The following is a 16,231-nucleotide window of genomic DNA, read 5'->3' as shown; positions in this document are numbered from 1 at the left end:
TTAGGGCCATGGTCCATTTCAAGTGAATTTCTGTGATGGGAGGTAAGGGTCAATGGTCATTCTCCCTGTGTGGATATCCATTTTGTCCAGCACCATTTCTTGAAAAATGTTCCTTTTTCCATCCTGGCACCTTTCAAAAATCAGTTGGCCGTTTTTGTTGGGTCTCTTTCTGAAGTCTATTCTCAATCTTCCCAGAATTGTTTTGGTTATTCTAGGTCGTTAGCTTGTTCAGATAGGTTTTAGAAACAGTTTGTGAATTTCTTCAAAAAAGCCTGCTGGTAATTTTAATTAGATTGGCTTTAGAGATCGATTTGCGGAGAATTGACATCTTAATACATCTTACTAATATGGCTTCAGCTGTATTGCACATATTTTGATATGTTGAATTTTCATGTTCATTCAGTTCTCTATATTTTTATATTCCCTTGGAGACTTTCTCTTTGGATTATTTGGAAATAGGTTGTTTAATTTCAGAGTTTTCAAATAATTTTCTACTGTCTACTACTGATATCCAATTTGATTCTGTCATGGTCAGAAAATATACTCTGTATGATTTCAATTCTTTTAGGTTTTTGAGGTTTGTTTTATGACCCAGAATATGGTCCATCTCTGGTGAATACTCCATGCACGCTTGGAAAATCAGTGTGTTTGCTGTTGTTGGGTGCAGTGTTCTTTACGTACACATCAACCAGATCCTGTGGGTTGATTGTATCATCAGCTCTCCTATGTCCTTGCCAAGTTTTTGGCTAGGAGTTCTGTCAGTTGCTAAGAGTGGCTGTTGAAGACCCCAACTAAAATTGTGGATTTGTCAGGTTCTACTTTAACTCTATCCCAGTTTTTGCTTCATGTATTTTGAGGCTGTTTTTTGACGTGTTTCTATTTGGAATCATTACGTCTCACTGATACACTGAACCTTTTATCATAAGGTAATGTCTCTGTCTCTAGTAATTTTCTCTGCTCTGAAATCTGTTTTATCTAATATTAGTATAGCCACTCCTGGGGCACCTGGATGGCACAGCGGTTAAGCGTCTGCCTTCGGGGGCGCCTGGGTGGCACAGCGGTTAAGCGTCTGCGTGTTCCCTCTCTCGCTGGCTGTCTCTATCTCTGTCGAATAAATAAATAAAATCTTTAAAAAAAAAAAAAAAAAGCGTCTGCCTTCGGCTCAGGTCGTGATCCCGGCGTTGTGGGATTGAGCCCCACATCAGGCTCCTCCGCTATGGGCCTGCTTCTTCTTCTCCCACTCCCCTGCTTGTGTTCCCTCTCTCGCTGGCTGTCTCTATCTCTGTCGAATAAATAAATAAAATCTTTAAAAAAAAATATAGCCACTCCTACTTTTTTTTTTTTTAAGTAGGCTCCGTGCCCGACGTGGAGCTTGAACTCAGAACCCTGAGATAGAGTCACATGCTCTATGGACTGAGCTAGCCAGGCACCCCAGCTGCTCTTTTGATTAATATTTGCAAGTATATCCTTTTCTGTCCTTTTATTATCAATCTACCTATATTTCACTGAAATAAGTTTCTTGTAGGTAGCATATTGTTGGAACAGTTTTTAAATCCGCTCTGTTAATCTGTGCCTTTAACTGGTATATTTAGGTCATTTGCATTTAAGACAATTACTGATGTCAGAGTTTCTCAGCCATTTTATTTATTTTTTTTGTTTGTTTCTTCTTTTTCTCAATCTTCCGTTTCTCTTATCTTTCTGTGAGTTACTTGAACATTTTCAAAATTCCATCTTGATTTATTTAAAGTGTTTTTTAAAAGATTGCTTTGTATGGTTTCATTAGTGGTTGCTGGAGGTGTTACGCGACACATCTATAACCTACCACAGTCTCCTTGAATTGGTGTTTTGCCACTTCAAGTAAGTGTAAACCATTCCTTAGCCTCTTCAATTTAAAAATATGATTGTCTTGAGTATTGAGCACCACATTAGATGTTGTAATTGTTGCTTCAAAAATCAAATATGGGGACACCTGGGTGCCTCAGTCAATTAGGCGTCTCCCTTTGGCTCAGGTCATGATCCCAGGGTCCTGGGATCGAGTCCCACATCAGGCTCCCTGCTCAGTGGGGAGCCTGCTTCTCTATCTCCCTCTGCCTGTCCCTCCCCACTGCTTGTGCTGTCTCTCTGACAAATAAATAAATAAAATCTTGAAAAAAATCAAATATGATTTAAGAAACCTATGAGAGTTTCTTAATGAGTCTATCATATTTATCCCTATTTTTATCCATTTTGATGTTCTTTTTTCTTTTCGGAAGTTCTAAGCCTCCTCCTGTTATCATTTCCTTGTTTAGAGAACTTTCTTTTGCTGCTCTTCAAGGGTGGGTTTGCTAGCCACAAATTCTTAGTTTTTCTTCACTTGGGAGTGTCTTTACTTTCTCATAATTCCCAAAGGATATCTTCGCTGGATATAGAATTTGCTGTTGACAGTTCCTTTCTTTCAGCATTCAGACATGTTTGTCCTTCCTTCTCCGCAGTCATTCAGATTGTTCCTCTATGAGTCCTGCGTTTTTATTTTCTCTCTGGCTGCTTTCAAGGGTTGTCCTTTGTCTTCAGTTTTCAGAAGTTGAATTATGATGTGTCCTGACATGGATTTCTTTGGTTTATCCTATTTGGGGTTTGCTCAGCCTCCTGAGTCTATAGATGTCCAGCTTTCACTGAATTTGGGGAGTTTCCAGCCTTATTTCCGAGAGTACTTTTTCAGTCCTGGTCTGACGCCTCTCCTTGCAGGGCTCTGATAATACAAAGATCAGCTCTTTTCTTGTCCGTACACAAGTTCCTGAGACTGTATTTTTCTTGTTTTCTGTGTTGTTCGGATTAGGTGGATTCCATTGATCAGCCATCACTCTGCTAGTAAGCCTGCCCAGTGAACTTTTTATGAGACTGTTGTATTTTTTAGTTCTATATTTTCCTTTTTTTTTTTTTTTTTATATAACTCCTGTTTCTTTGCTGAGATCTTCCCTTTTCCATTTGTTTCTGAGCATGTTCATGATGGCTGCTTTAATGTCCTAGTCAGATCATTCGACCTCTGGTTCATCTTGGTGTTGGCATCTCTTGATGGTCTTTTCATTCAGTTTGAGGTCTCTGGCTCTTGGTATGACAAAGGATCTTCTGTTGTATTCTGGGTGTTTTGAATATTATGAAACTCTGGGTCCTAATGAAGCTTCTTTATTAGCAGGCCATCCCCTGCTGAGATGCAGTATAAGGGTCCGATGGATGGGTATTCTTTGTTTCCTGCTGGGCCTGTGGACACCACCCCAGCAACCAGGGAGCAGGTGCACTGTCCCCTGAGGGTGAGGGGAAGTTCAGCTCCCCCTTTGGTAACATGGGGCACAGACTTGCATGAAATTGTTGTCTTGGAGTTGGCTCCCCAGTGGGCCTCATGGACACCAGGGTTAGGAGAGAGGAAGTAGTGTCACTACCCAGCCTTGCATAACCTGCTTCTCTCTGGTTGCCACCAGGTGGGGTAGAGGTTAGCTCTCCATTCGGCCTTGCTGATCTGAGGGGCAGGGGGTGTGTGGAGTGTGACTAGTCCCACCTTACACCCCCTGGATGAGTCTTGTTGCTGCCATGTGGACTTGGAGGCTCAGCATGCCATTGACATGGTATTATCTTGGGGAGAATCAGAGCACCACCTGCTTCCCCCAGGCCAGCTTATGGAGGACCCAGCTCTTGCTCAACCTGTCCACACCATCCACGCAGGTAATCAGAGCTCGGCCTGCTTCTGCCAAGAAGGGGGATGAAAAGGGTAGTTCTGCTCAGGCCCACCCACATCACTGCCTGTTGCTCCCTTGGGTGTGATGGAAGGTCCACTCCCTGCCCACCACACTGAAGCCACAGGGGTTGGTGTGGTTCTCCCACTGCTGCTTGACTTGACTAGAGTAGGTCCGGCCAAAGGTTTTCTGTGGTTAGGACTCCATGGCCCTGTGGCTAGAGGGAACAGGCTTACCTTTGAGTTTTTGTGTGTGTGCCTATTGGTGGTTCTACCTGGAGGCTTCTACAGATCTCTGTCTGGGATTTACAGGAGGCAAAGGAAATCAGGAGCTCACCATGTCCTTCCTCCATTCCTGAGATCTGCCTCAGGAATCTGCCTGCTCGTTTCGACCTTTCAGAGAACCTCCTATCCTTATCTGTTGTGTCATGTCCAAGATTTCTCAGGTGCAAGAAAGAGAGCCTAGTGGAAACGGGGTCACTACATCTTGAAGAGAATCCCTTTTAAATACAATATAGCCTTCTATATCTGTTTTGGAAAGCACTTCATAGGCATTGGAAAAGAAAGTTTATTCTTCAAAAACAAAGCAAAATATAAATCCACTAAGGAAATATAATGAATTACATTAATCAAGTTCTTTCTTTTTCTGATTTAGAGTTGTTCTTAAAATATTCCATTACTGGTTATTTGTGGCAATAGATATTGATATCTCTAATGACCTTAACGTAAGTATTTCACTGCAGCAATATTTGATGTCTGCAAGCTCATTCCTGTTTAGTCTTTATTGTGACTTATTCTTACTGTGAGTATAAAGTGACTTCCTGGTTCCGCCTTCCAATGAATTCTGTACTTTTTTAAATGATATTTTGACTCCTGTATTCTTAGACCGTTCTTTTACTTTTAACCATTTTAGTTCATGCTGTTTATCTTTCATGATTATATTTTGTTTCTTCATTGACATTTAAGAGTTTTTATCTTTCAATAGGAAATTTACTCCATCTTCATTTATTGTTAGGACTGGTGTGTTTGGTTGTTTTATTCTCCGCAGTGGCATTTCAGGAGAGGGGTTTTAGCTCTCCCTTCCCCCCCTTCCTAAATCCCTCAGTTACAATTAGTTCACACGGCATTGTGAATCATGATGGGACCAAGGAGGCCAAGCACTTCCTTACCTCAAGAGACTGAATGACCAAAGCCTAGCTTGTTTTGCTAAGGAATCTGCTTTGATTTTAGCCTTATCATNGTGTAGGTTCCAGGAAAATGAATGGCTCATTATAAAAGTGAATTTGCGATATTCTTATTATCCTTTATCAAAGTGATGCTAGTAAATCTATACTTATGTAACTGTAATTGCCCTTTCTTGCAGGTAAGGATTCTAACTATTCAAACTCAGAATATGTTGCTGGATTTTTAAAATATGGATTTAATGCCATTCTCAGTGAAAGCCTGGGCAGTGAGAGAGGTGTGCCAGATACCAGGAATAAAATGTATGTTAATCCTCATTTTTTTATTGAGGTATAATTGACATATAAGATTATATTATTTTCAGCTGTGCAACATAATGATTCGATATTTATATATATTGCCAAATAATCACCACAATAAGTCTAAATAACATTAGCTACCATACATAGTTACAAAAAATATTCGTGTGTGTGTGATGAGAACTTTTAAGATCTACTCATTGCTAGTTTCAAATAAGTAGTGTAATATTATTAACTATAGTCACCATGTGGACATTACATCCCCATGACTTATTTATTTCATAACGGAGCTTTGTTTTGCCCACCCCCTTCATCTGGCAACCACCAGTCTGTTCTCTGTATTTATGAGGTTGGGTTTTGGAGTTTTGGTTGGTTGTTTTTTGATTCCACATGTAAGTGAGATCATATGGTATTTATCTCTCTCTGACTTATTTCTTTTAGTGTAATGCCCTCAGGGTCCGTTCGTGTTCTTGTAAATGGCAAGATGTCATTCTTTTTTATGCTGAAAAGTATTCCATTGTGTATATAATACCACATATTCTTTATCCATTCATCCACTGATGGACAGTTAGGTTGTTTCCATGTCTTGGCTGTTATAAATAATGCTGCAGTAAACATAGGGGTGCATGTATCTTTTTGAGTTAGTGTTTTCATTTTCTTCGAATAAATACCTGGAAGTGAAATTGTTGGATCTTATCTTAGCTCTGTTTTTAATTTTTTGAGGAACCTCCACACTGTTTTCTACAGTGGCTATACCAGTTTGCATTTCCACCAACAGTGCACAAGTGTTCACTTTTTTTCACATCTTCTTCAACACTTGTTATTTCTTGTCTTTTTGATAATGTCATCCTAACAGGTATGAGATGACATCTCACTGCGGTTTGATTTGCATTTCCCTGATCGTTAATGATGTCGAGCCCCTTTTCATATACGTGTTGGCCATCTGTCTGCCTTCTTTGGGAAAATAACTATTCAGATCTTCTGCCCATTTTTAAATTGAATGGTTTGCTATTGAATTTTATGAATTCTTTCTATATTTTAGATATTAACCCCTTGTCAGGTATATAATTTTCTCTCATTCAGTAGGATGCCTTTTCATTTTGTTGATGATTTCCTTTGCTCCGTGGAGGGCTTTTTAGCTTGATGTAGTCCCACTTATTTATTTATACTTTTGTGCCTTTGCTTTTGGTGGCAGATCCAAAAAAATCTTCACCAAGACTGATGTCAAGAAGCTTAGTGCCTCTGTTTTTTCCTATGATTTTTATGGTTTCAGATCTTACAGTCAAGTCTTTAATCTATTTCAAGTTAATTTTTGTGTAGGGTGTAAGATAGTGGTCCAGTTTCATTCTTTTGCATGCAGCTGTCCACCTTTCCCATCACCATTTATTGAAGAGACTGTCCTTTTCCCATTGTACGTTCTTGGTTCCTTTGTCATAATTAATTAATCATACATGCATGATTTTATTTCTGGACTCTCCGTTCTGTTCTGTTGATCTGTGTGTCTGTTTTTATGCCAATACCAAACTGTTTCAATTACCATAGCTTTGTAATAGAGTTTGAATCAGAGAGTATGATGCCCCCTGCTTTGTTCTTGTTTTCTCAAAATTGCTTTGCCTCTGCAGCATCTTTTGTGCTTTCATACAAATTTTAGGATTCTTTGTTTTATTTCTATGAAAAATGCCATCGAAATTTTGATATAGATTGCATTGACTCTGTAGATTGCTTTGGGTAGTGTGGACATCTTAACAATGTCTAGTTCTTCCAATCCATGAGTACAGACTATCTTTCCATTTATTTGTGTCTTCTCTAATTTCTTTCACTAATGTCTTACAGTTTTCCAGTGTACAAGTCTATAAATGACTACATATTAATTTTTTAAATAAACAGTCACTAACCAGGTTTTAATTTTGACATATTAGAAGTTCTCCTGTTTTTAGGACTTCGAGTCAGATAATTCAATAGTCTGTTTCAAAATGATTCTGGAGTTTATAGAGTAGAGAACACCTTCCCTAGTTGCACCAAACATGTTCTAGGGATTTATAAGAATTGCATTGCCCACAGATCTTTTTATTAAATTACCAGTTGGCCAAAGGATATTTCTGATACAAAATGCTTCAGTCAGCTACCTATTTTTTATTCAAGATCTGCTTTTTTTCATTGTTTTCATTTGTGTTGGTGCCTTTTTTTTTAACTTCTGGTAAACTGGACATAATGTAAAATGTACCATTTTCACTATTTTTAACTGTTCAATTCAGTGGCATTGAGAACGTTCACATTGTTTTATATCCATCATCACCATCCATCTCCAGAACTTTTTCATTAAATACTAACTCCCCATTCTTCCCTCCCTCTGATTCCCCCCACAACCACCATTGTACTTTCTGTCTCTGTGAATTTTAACTACTCTAGGTACCTCGTAAAAATGGAATCATGCAATAGTTGCCTACCTTATTCCATGTAGCATAATGTCCCCAAGATTCATTCATGTTGTAGCATGTGTGCCTTAATGGTTCTGATGGTTTCCAGCTCAAGATTTTTGATGTTCTCTCTTAATTAAATGAGAAGTACTTAAAGAATACAGGCATCTTCCAGTAACACAGAAACAAAATCCAGGCTCCAGGAAACAGGAGAAAGTGGGGCCTACTGTGTGTTGTTGCAAACTGTGTGTAACACGAACATTTCAATCCACAAATATATGAATCAATAAAGCATCTAGGTAGCTAAATATCACTTAAGATGTGGCACACCCGACAGACGTAGGGTTTACACGTGATGACACTGTCTGGATCATGATAAAAGAAAAAGAATTTAAATTTATTCAAACCATATAACATGATATGAATTTAATTTAGAGGACAATTTTTTTTAAAAGATGTATTTATTTATTATAGAGGGGAGGGAGGGGCAGATGGAGCGGGAGAGAGAATCCTAAGCAGACTCCCCGCTGAGCATGGAGCCCGATAATGGGGCTCTGTCTCATGACCCTGAAATCATGACCTGAGCCAAAATGAAGAGTCAAAAGCTTCACCGACAGCACCACACAGGCACCCCAGGGGACAACTTTTTTCTTAACCGTATAGTGAACTACCACAAAGGAAAGCCAATATTTTCGAATGCCTGTAAGCTATGAATTTCTTGCCACATCATCAACTTTCCTCCCTAAATCTCATCTCCTAAAATAGTGTAGCTGTCTTTGCTTTCTTTCCCCATTATGTGATAGTTAAGAAAAACAGAAACTTCAGAGAGAGACTGTCCAAAGAGAGAAGTGAACTTGAAAGTTTTCGTATTCAGAATATTAACTTATTTAATAGGAAATTCAATTAGGTACAAGGTATACTTGTGTTTAAAATAAATTTTAACTACTAGGAATAACTTCTACTTTTGGAGTCCAAGCAAATTTTCAACCATTCTCATACTAATCTCTCATACAAATTCCATTAAATGGGATTTCCATTTCAGCTGTGCCTTAAGGTTCACACGATTATTTTCAGTAGCAATGGAAATATTTGATACAGATCTTTGAAGAGTACATTTTTATGTTGCTTGGTCGTCTGATTTAATTTTTTATCTTTCAACTTACCAATTTTGAAATAATTTCAGACTTACAAAATGGTTGCCAAAATATCTCAAAGAATTCCTGTATAGCCTTTTCTTAGATTCCCCAAATGTTAACATCTTCCATACCCTCAGAACCAGAACAATGAACAAAACCAGGGAATTAACATTAATACAATACCATTAGCTAATCTACAGGCATGATTCAAATGTTTACAGTTGCCCCACTGGCGTCCTTTTTCTGGAGGACCCAACCCAAGACCCCAGACTGCATGTGGTGTTCCCAAGCCCTTGGCTTTCTTCCATCTGAAACCATTCCTAAGTCTTTATCTTTCATGACTATAACACTTTTTAAGAGATCTAACCAGTTATTTTCTAGAATGTTCCTCAGTTTGAGTTCGATGTTTCCTTGCAATCAAATCCAGATCATGCTTTTTGGCAGGAATGCCATAGAAGTGATTTTGTGTCATCCTCAGAGCATCGCGTCAGGAGGCACCTGGTGTCCATTTGTCCCATTACTGGTGAAGTGACTGGGGGTGAAATTACTTTTCAATCGCTTGACGAAAACAGAAGCTGTTTAGCTGCACTGTAAAACGACTATTTAGCCTTTTGTAATTCATAAGTGTGCAGATTTCTTTTAAATGTTAATCACAGAAAACCTGGAAAATATTTTTACAAATGCAAAAGGGGGCTTTTTCTCCTGTCTTAGTGCACAAGGTATGTAAGCCAATAACCCCCCCCCCCCTACTCAGTACACTCTGTGTCTGTCTCTGTGCTCTAATTTTCCCTTTTCACGATGACACCAGTCTTACTGGACTAGGCCACCTTAATGACATCTCCCTCGTCGCTTCTGCAACAATCCCATTTCCAAATAAGGCCACATCCTGAGGTACTGGGGGTTCAGACTTCAACACACCAATTAGGGGGAGACACAATCCAACCCACAGTAGTCCTGCTTTATACTCTACTCTTCCTGATCTGTATGATCAGCAAAGACTAGAGCAGCTAACCAAGGACCACCAAACCCGGGCCTTGTCCAAACTTCTTTTACCCTGAAAAACTGCTTATTTAGGTGAGAAAAGTTTAGGTCAGAAAAGACCACAGCAATATTTATCAATTAGTTTTGGAGAAACTCATACACCTAGGGGCCTAGAGTCCTGATGTGACATAGTCTCAGGCCCCTTCACTATCATTGTGTCATTCCTCCGAAGGGACTCCATTTATCTGCAGTTCTCTTAAAATGATTTGCCCAGGGTTGAATATAATGCTGGAGATGTGACCTAAGTAGCACGAGTTCACCCCGGACCGTCACGTCCCTCATTCCTGCGTTACCCTTCTATTCTCATCTAATCCTCTTTGAGAACTCCATAATCTTCCCAGAATTTAAGCCTGTGGGTCATTCTCCTGCCTGTCTCTGTGAAGCCGTGTGCAGGACATGCCTCCCCCTCTTGCCGGCCACTCAGCCCTCTCCCGGGTCCCACTCCCTAGAACATGATGGCAGCTTCTACCTGGTAGGTACATCTTCATCCAGTCTTGGGTAAAAACGTTCACTAGGCAAGTCCCTCTTCTGTGGTGACACCTGCCCATGAATATATTCAGGGTCTGTGTGGGATACCTGTAGGCCTGCCCCTACCCAGCTCCTCCTCTACTGGCATTTCCTGCCCTACTTCTCTTCCCTCAAGTTGCAGTGGGAATAGTGACTTTCGATTTTGACCCCACTCGCTGTCCACAGTCCATTAGCCTAGGGATGGGCACCTGAGTCAGGCTGGGCCAATGAATCCTTACCTGTGACTTTTTGAGAAAGAGGAAGTCTTACCAGTTATTCCTTGGGTGCTGGACCAAGATATGCTGACCTTGGCCACATTTCCCGCTCTGTGAAGTAAAGAATGGAAACGAGCCAGGTTGCAGACAGAGGATAAGAATTGTATAATGAGCCTGATGTGATACTTACTGTCTGCCAGGCCCTGTTCTGAAGATCTGACATTTTAATTCATTGAACCCTCCCAACCTAGGAGCTAGGCTGATGTTGTTATAGTTACTATTATTCCCAGATGTAAAGACAAGAACAGAAATGGACCGAGCGTCCAGGCGACTTTCAAGCCTCTAGCCCCAGTCATTCTTGAAGGCTCCAGCGGCATGCCTGTCACTAGGTCCTGTGGGACATTTGGGTCCCCTTCCAATATATTTCCCTTTCTTATGCTTCAGCTAGCTCCAGTGCGTCTGTCATTTACAACCAGAATATTTCAAAATACAACCAAATAATGTAGCAGTTCAAACAATAATTAATAGCTAACAACTAATATTACTAGAATTCAGCTCCTGTTTTTTCTCTTGTGTGCACAAAAATAATAACACATTTTTGTCAGAAACCTGGAAGAAATCCAATTACACCATATCCACTGCATTTCTTTGCCACAACAAACTAAAGCACAAGATTTTCTTTGAAGATAGTACAATGCAGTTAATTTGAACCTTTCAAAGTGTGTAAGTGTATTAATACGCTTTTATAATAGAAACCAGAATATAGGTACAATTCATGTTTATACTATGTTCAACATAGAATTAAGATGGCCCAAACAGGGTTTCCAGGGAAGAGCGATTATTGCTGACATTAAGAAGGAGGCAGTAATTCAGAAAATATTAGAATAGCACAAGAAGTTAAAGAAGTTTTTGTATTGTAATTTTGGTATTTTCAACTGTACTGTCACCTTATTATCATAACGGTCAATTAAGGGAATAAAAAGGAAAGATGCAAATAAAGAAAGGTACTTCAGCGAGACCCCAAATCATTTCTTTTCCTTTTATTTATGCCTGCAGGTGTCTTCAGAAACATTATCCAGCCGACCTACCTACTGCCAGTGTGGTTATTTGCTTCCACAATGAGGAGTTTAATGCCTTGTTTCGGACCATGTCCAGTGTCATAAACCTCACTCCACACCACATCCTCGAAGAAATTATTTTGGTGGATGACATGAGCGACTTTGGTAAGACAGAGCACCATCCACCTGTGTCATCTGCTCCGAAGGCCGTGTGATCTCCGGCGGAACTTGCTACATGTTTTACATTTGGTGGTTGCCGAGGCAGGCACTGTTGGGACACCGGTGGGGATGTAAGCGCTGGTCCCTGTCCTGTGGTGTTGGGCTCACGGGTGCTTAGCGCTTCCACGAGGTGACTAAAGGTGGGGGCACGAACCTGGTCTTCAGAGATCACAGATGACGTTCAGGAGGAAGCGACATCTAAACTGAGGTCTGAGTTATCCAGATGGAGAGGAGGGAAAGTGTTTTAGGCGGAGGCAATAGCACTAAAGGCCCAGAGGCCAGAGGTAACATGGTGAGTTGGGAATAGTTCTGTACTTTATGTAGTGTATGTATGAGTTCAGCGTTGGGGGAGGGGTGGACATAAAACCAGAGCTATAAGAAGGCCACCAGGCTTGTGAAGGGCACTGTTGGAATTTTCTCTGGAGAGATGGAATGCAGGGGAGTGACGCGACCCAAGTCCTCCTCATGAAAGAACTCTTTTTAAAAAAAAATTTTAAAAAGATTTCTTTGAGAGAGCAGCGGGGAGGGAGAGGCGAGGGAGAGGAAGAGAAAAACCCAAGCAGACTCCGCAGCGAGTGCAGAGCCCAACATAGGGCCTGATCCCATGACGCTACACTAAGATCACGCCTGAGCCGAAACCAAGAGTCAGAAGCTCAACCTACCTGGGGCGCCTGGGTGGCTCAGTCATTAAGCGTCTGCCTTCGGCCCAGGTAATGATCCCAGAGTCCTAGGATCCAGCCCCACGTCGGGCTCCCTGCTCAGCGGGAAGCCTGCTTCTCCCTCTCCCACTCCCCCTCTCTCGCTGTCTGTCAAATAAATAAATAAAATCTTGAAAAAAAAAAAAAAAAGCTCAACTTATTGCACCACCCAGGTGCCCCTTATGAAAGAATTCTGATCACACCAACTGCGGTCAAGTGCGTGTTCCCCCCTGCTCCCTGGATTTAAAGAGTTGTGATACTAGCACAAAATCTGATGACATGCACTTGGCGTTTGAAATGAGTTGTCTGTTTTACAACCAATTTATAAACCTGAGGCACGCCAGGAGGACCCAGATTAAGGAAAAGCTGCTTGGAGTCTGCAGGTCCCTGTGGGGTCCAGTTCCCATGGAAGCAATATATCAGTATTGGATAAGTTTCCTGTCTAAAAGTTAACCTAATCCACTGTGAGTCTGACCCACTGGGGGCTGGGAAAGAAAAAGGGGAGAGACGGAAGGTGAACAGGCAGGGGTAGAAAAGAGGACATCCCAGGAGATTCATCTGTAGGGAAGTGACTCTAGGTGTGTCAAATGGAGGGTGGAAAATAGCTCAGGCTAATGTCAGCTACATTTAGGAATTTCACACATTGGCCAGGCACTACTGTTTATGACATTATTTCTCCGGGAGCTACTGTTTGTTTCTACTATTGTGCACAGGAGGGGATGTGTAGAGATGGTCAGATTCCTAATCTTATCAGTAGTACTGGCAGCACATCTGGCCGCATGCTGGGCAGGGGACGGGGTAGAGGGGGATCTTCTGCTAGACTGTGGGATTCTAACTGCTCATCTAGAAGGACAAGGGTCCTGCTATGGACATACAGGTCCAGGATGGCCATGGGAGACCTCCCCAAGCCTTTCAGAACCACGCCATGAGTTCAGAGGCGCACCGGTGACTGCCCATAGGTTCTCTTCAGTTCTCACTGATGCCGGACCCTCCTCTTCCATCCATGTTGACCTAGTTTGTGATTTCACCTGCTCCGCCAAGGAGGCCACCGTTTGACACATGCAGCTCAAACACACACAGGAAACGGGGTGTTCTATAGGCTGATGGGGCTCACAGGGCTGTAGGAGAACGACGCGAACTTCAGCTTGTCTTTCCCAGCTGATATCAGTAGACACTGCCGCTGGACTCCCTCGGCCTGGGCGGCAGTGGCCGGGGGCCCACTGAGTTATGCAAGAGGCATGTCCAGAGCTGACCTGCCGCCATCCGTCCTCTCACAGTGTTGGGGCCTCTCGAGCACAAGCCAGCAACACAACCATCTCCCGAAGAACCCAAGCCCTCCTCGTGACATCAGCAGTCACTGCTGCCAGAGGTGTCTTATTTCCCCTGAGGTGTGGCTCACAGAGTTCCTCGGTGTCCTGCGTGTGGGACAGTGTTTGTAGACTTCTGGGCTGTGAGCCCGCCCCCCACCCCTGCAAGTGCCGTCGTGCGGCCTGCCTCTGCTTCCATGGATCCTCAGCCTCTTGGTGCTGATTCCTAAGACCCCTGGGGAGCCTGAGCCCAGCCTCCTTGACCATCATCATGTCACCCTCCAAATACTGAGGGGCCATTGAGTACCAGGCCCGGGGCTGCGTGGCGTGTCGTCCCTCTCTCCAACGTCTTGCAAGGCATTGGTGGGTCGTCCTCCTCACGGGGGCCGGAGCTGGGACTCCGAGGTCGGACACCTTGCCCAAGTTGCTGCGGAGTCAGCAGCACAGCTGTCAGCAAGAAAGTCAGATTGCTCCTGAGTGCCACAACTCAGGCTTTTTCGATTAAAATTTCAACAGTGATTTATCAAAATAGAGGTATTTCACTAGAAACATAGAAGAATATTTGCAGTTGATCTGAGTGCTAAATCATGTTTCTCTTCCTCACGTAGGGTGAAGTTTTTAAAGTTAGAACTTCTGTGGAAGAACATGGTTTTTAGGAATCAGTCAAAATTGTGATAAATTGTTTTATTTTCTGTAGGTCTAGTTTATACATTGTCAAGTTTTGGGTTTTGTTTTTTGTTTTTTTTTCCAGATGATTTGAAAGAGAAACTAGACCATCGCCTGGAAATTTTTCGGGGAAAGATTAAATTAATAAGAAACAAAAAGAGAGAGGGACTGATCCGATCAAGGCTGATTGGGGCCTCTCGTGCTTCAGGTATGAGCCTTTCGTTTGGGACTTGACCCGGTATCTGTGTCCCGCAGCCCTTCCTGCCCGTGCAGAGATTGTCCTCGTGGGGCCCCTCCAAGTCTCCACTGGCAGAAACAGAAGAGTGGAAATGCCTTTCAGCCAGATGAGTCTTGACTCTGAAAGTACGCATTCTGCTTCAAAATGTCGATTCCTTATTTCAAATGGAAGGTATTTTTTTGCAGAATGTCAGCCCCTGTACAGGATGGTTCCCCCAGATACAGACTGAGATAGAACTATACATGCAGCCAGGAGAACAAGACTTTATGGGGACAGTGGGGGGCCACGGGAAACCCTGAAGCTAGGATGGGGAGCAGAGGCTAAGAAGACAAATGAAAGAGTGTGTCAGGAACAGCTCCGTGAATGACAGACAGTGGGAGCGTGTGGACCAGGAACTTCTGGCCTGACACCTGGGGGGGGGGCGGTCTCCAAAGGTCAGGTGGGCCAATGGGGAGCTCCAGAGCACAGATCGCCCAAGAGAGAAGTCCAGCTCAGGCTTTGCACCCCCAACACACACACAGTGTGATTAGTCTATTGGTTGTGAGTCCCCTAGGAGGCCGGGGAGGTGGGGGGCTTGGTGGGAATACTGCAGCAGATTCCAAAGCCTGGGAAGCTGTCAGACCAGTTCACACAGCAGGTTCCCTTGAAGGGAGTCTGAGCTGAGAGGAGCGGCGTCACTCCCATCCCTGTCTCTCTGGTCTCATGGCCTCCTCCTCGTGTCCGTCTGTGTCCAAGTCTCCTTAGATAAGGGTCCACCTGCCCCAGCAGGACCTCATCCTAATGAATTCCATCTGCAACAACCCTATTTCCAAATACAGTCACCTTCTCAGGTACTGGGGGTTAGGACTTTTAGTGTCTTTGTTTTGTTTTTTAAGGAGAAAGTCGTATTCATTTTTTATTTCGAAAATTTTCACACCCACAGAACACTTACATAAACCTTCCCCTAGATTCACTAGATGCTAATATCTTACAGTACCCACTCTACACACACATTCTCTCTCCCTTGCCATCCTGTCTCCCTCCACAAATACACACACACACACACACACACACACACACACACACACTGCATCTATGTCCAAAGTGGTTTCCTCTTTAATCCAGGTGTTTTGTTTTTTTTTTAAGATTTTATTTATTTATTTGACAGAGAGAGAGACAGCCAGCGAGAGAGGGAACACAAGCAGGGGGAGTGGGAGAGGAAGAAGTAGGCTCATAGCAGAGGAGCCCGATGTGGGGCTCGATCCCACAACGCCGGGATCACGCCCTGAGCTGAAGGCAGACGCTTAGCGATTGAGCCACCCAGGCGCCCCTAATCCAGGTGTTTTTTAAGGAGTGAATTTTAAAGTTTTCAGACATAAGTAGTTGTTGATTACTAGCTTAATTCCTATTGTGGTTGGAATTTGTGGCCTGTTGTTCTGTTGAGACTTCCTTTGTGTCTTAAAGCTGGGTCAATTTTTCAAAAATTCTATGTGTTTTTAAAAAGAATACGTTTTATCTTTTTGGTTGTAGGTTCCATATATGTCTTATTTTGTTTTTCAAATA

The 16,231-nt window shown here is 42.5% G+C and overlaps 1 protein-coding gene across 1 annotated transcript in view; it reads left to right on the top strand.

Moving 5' to 3' along the window:
* Positions 1-16,231, top strand: part of GALNTL5 (polypeptide N-acetylgalactosaminyltransferase like 5) — a 56,073-nt gene that overhangs the window by 11,970 nt on the left and 27,872 nt on the right. The window contains exons 4-6 of the mRNA XM_008688598.2: positions 5,070-5,190; positions 11,560-11,726; positions 14,537-14,659. Of these exons, the coding sequence (XP_008686820.1) occupies positions 5,070-5,190; positions 11,560-11,726; positions 14,537-14,659 (411 nt within the window). The remainder of the gene's footprint in view (positions 1-5,069; positions 5,191-11,559; positions 11,727-14,536; positions 14,660-16,231) is intronic.

Source organism: Ursus maritimus, unplaced genomic scaffold (assembly GCF_017311325.1).
Source record: "Ursus maritimus isolate PB19 unplaced genomic scaffold, ASM1731132v1 scaffold_3, whole genome shotgun sequence".
Classification (NCBI taxonomy): Eukaryota; Metazoa; Chordata; class Mammalia; order Carnivora; family Ursidae; genus Ursus; species Ursus maritimus.
The sequence above is the reverse complement of the archived record's forward strand: the minus strand, read 5'-3'. Positions and strand labels throughout refer to the sequence as shown.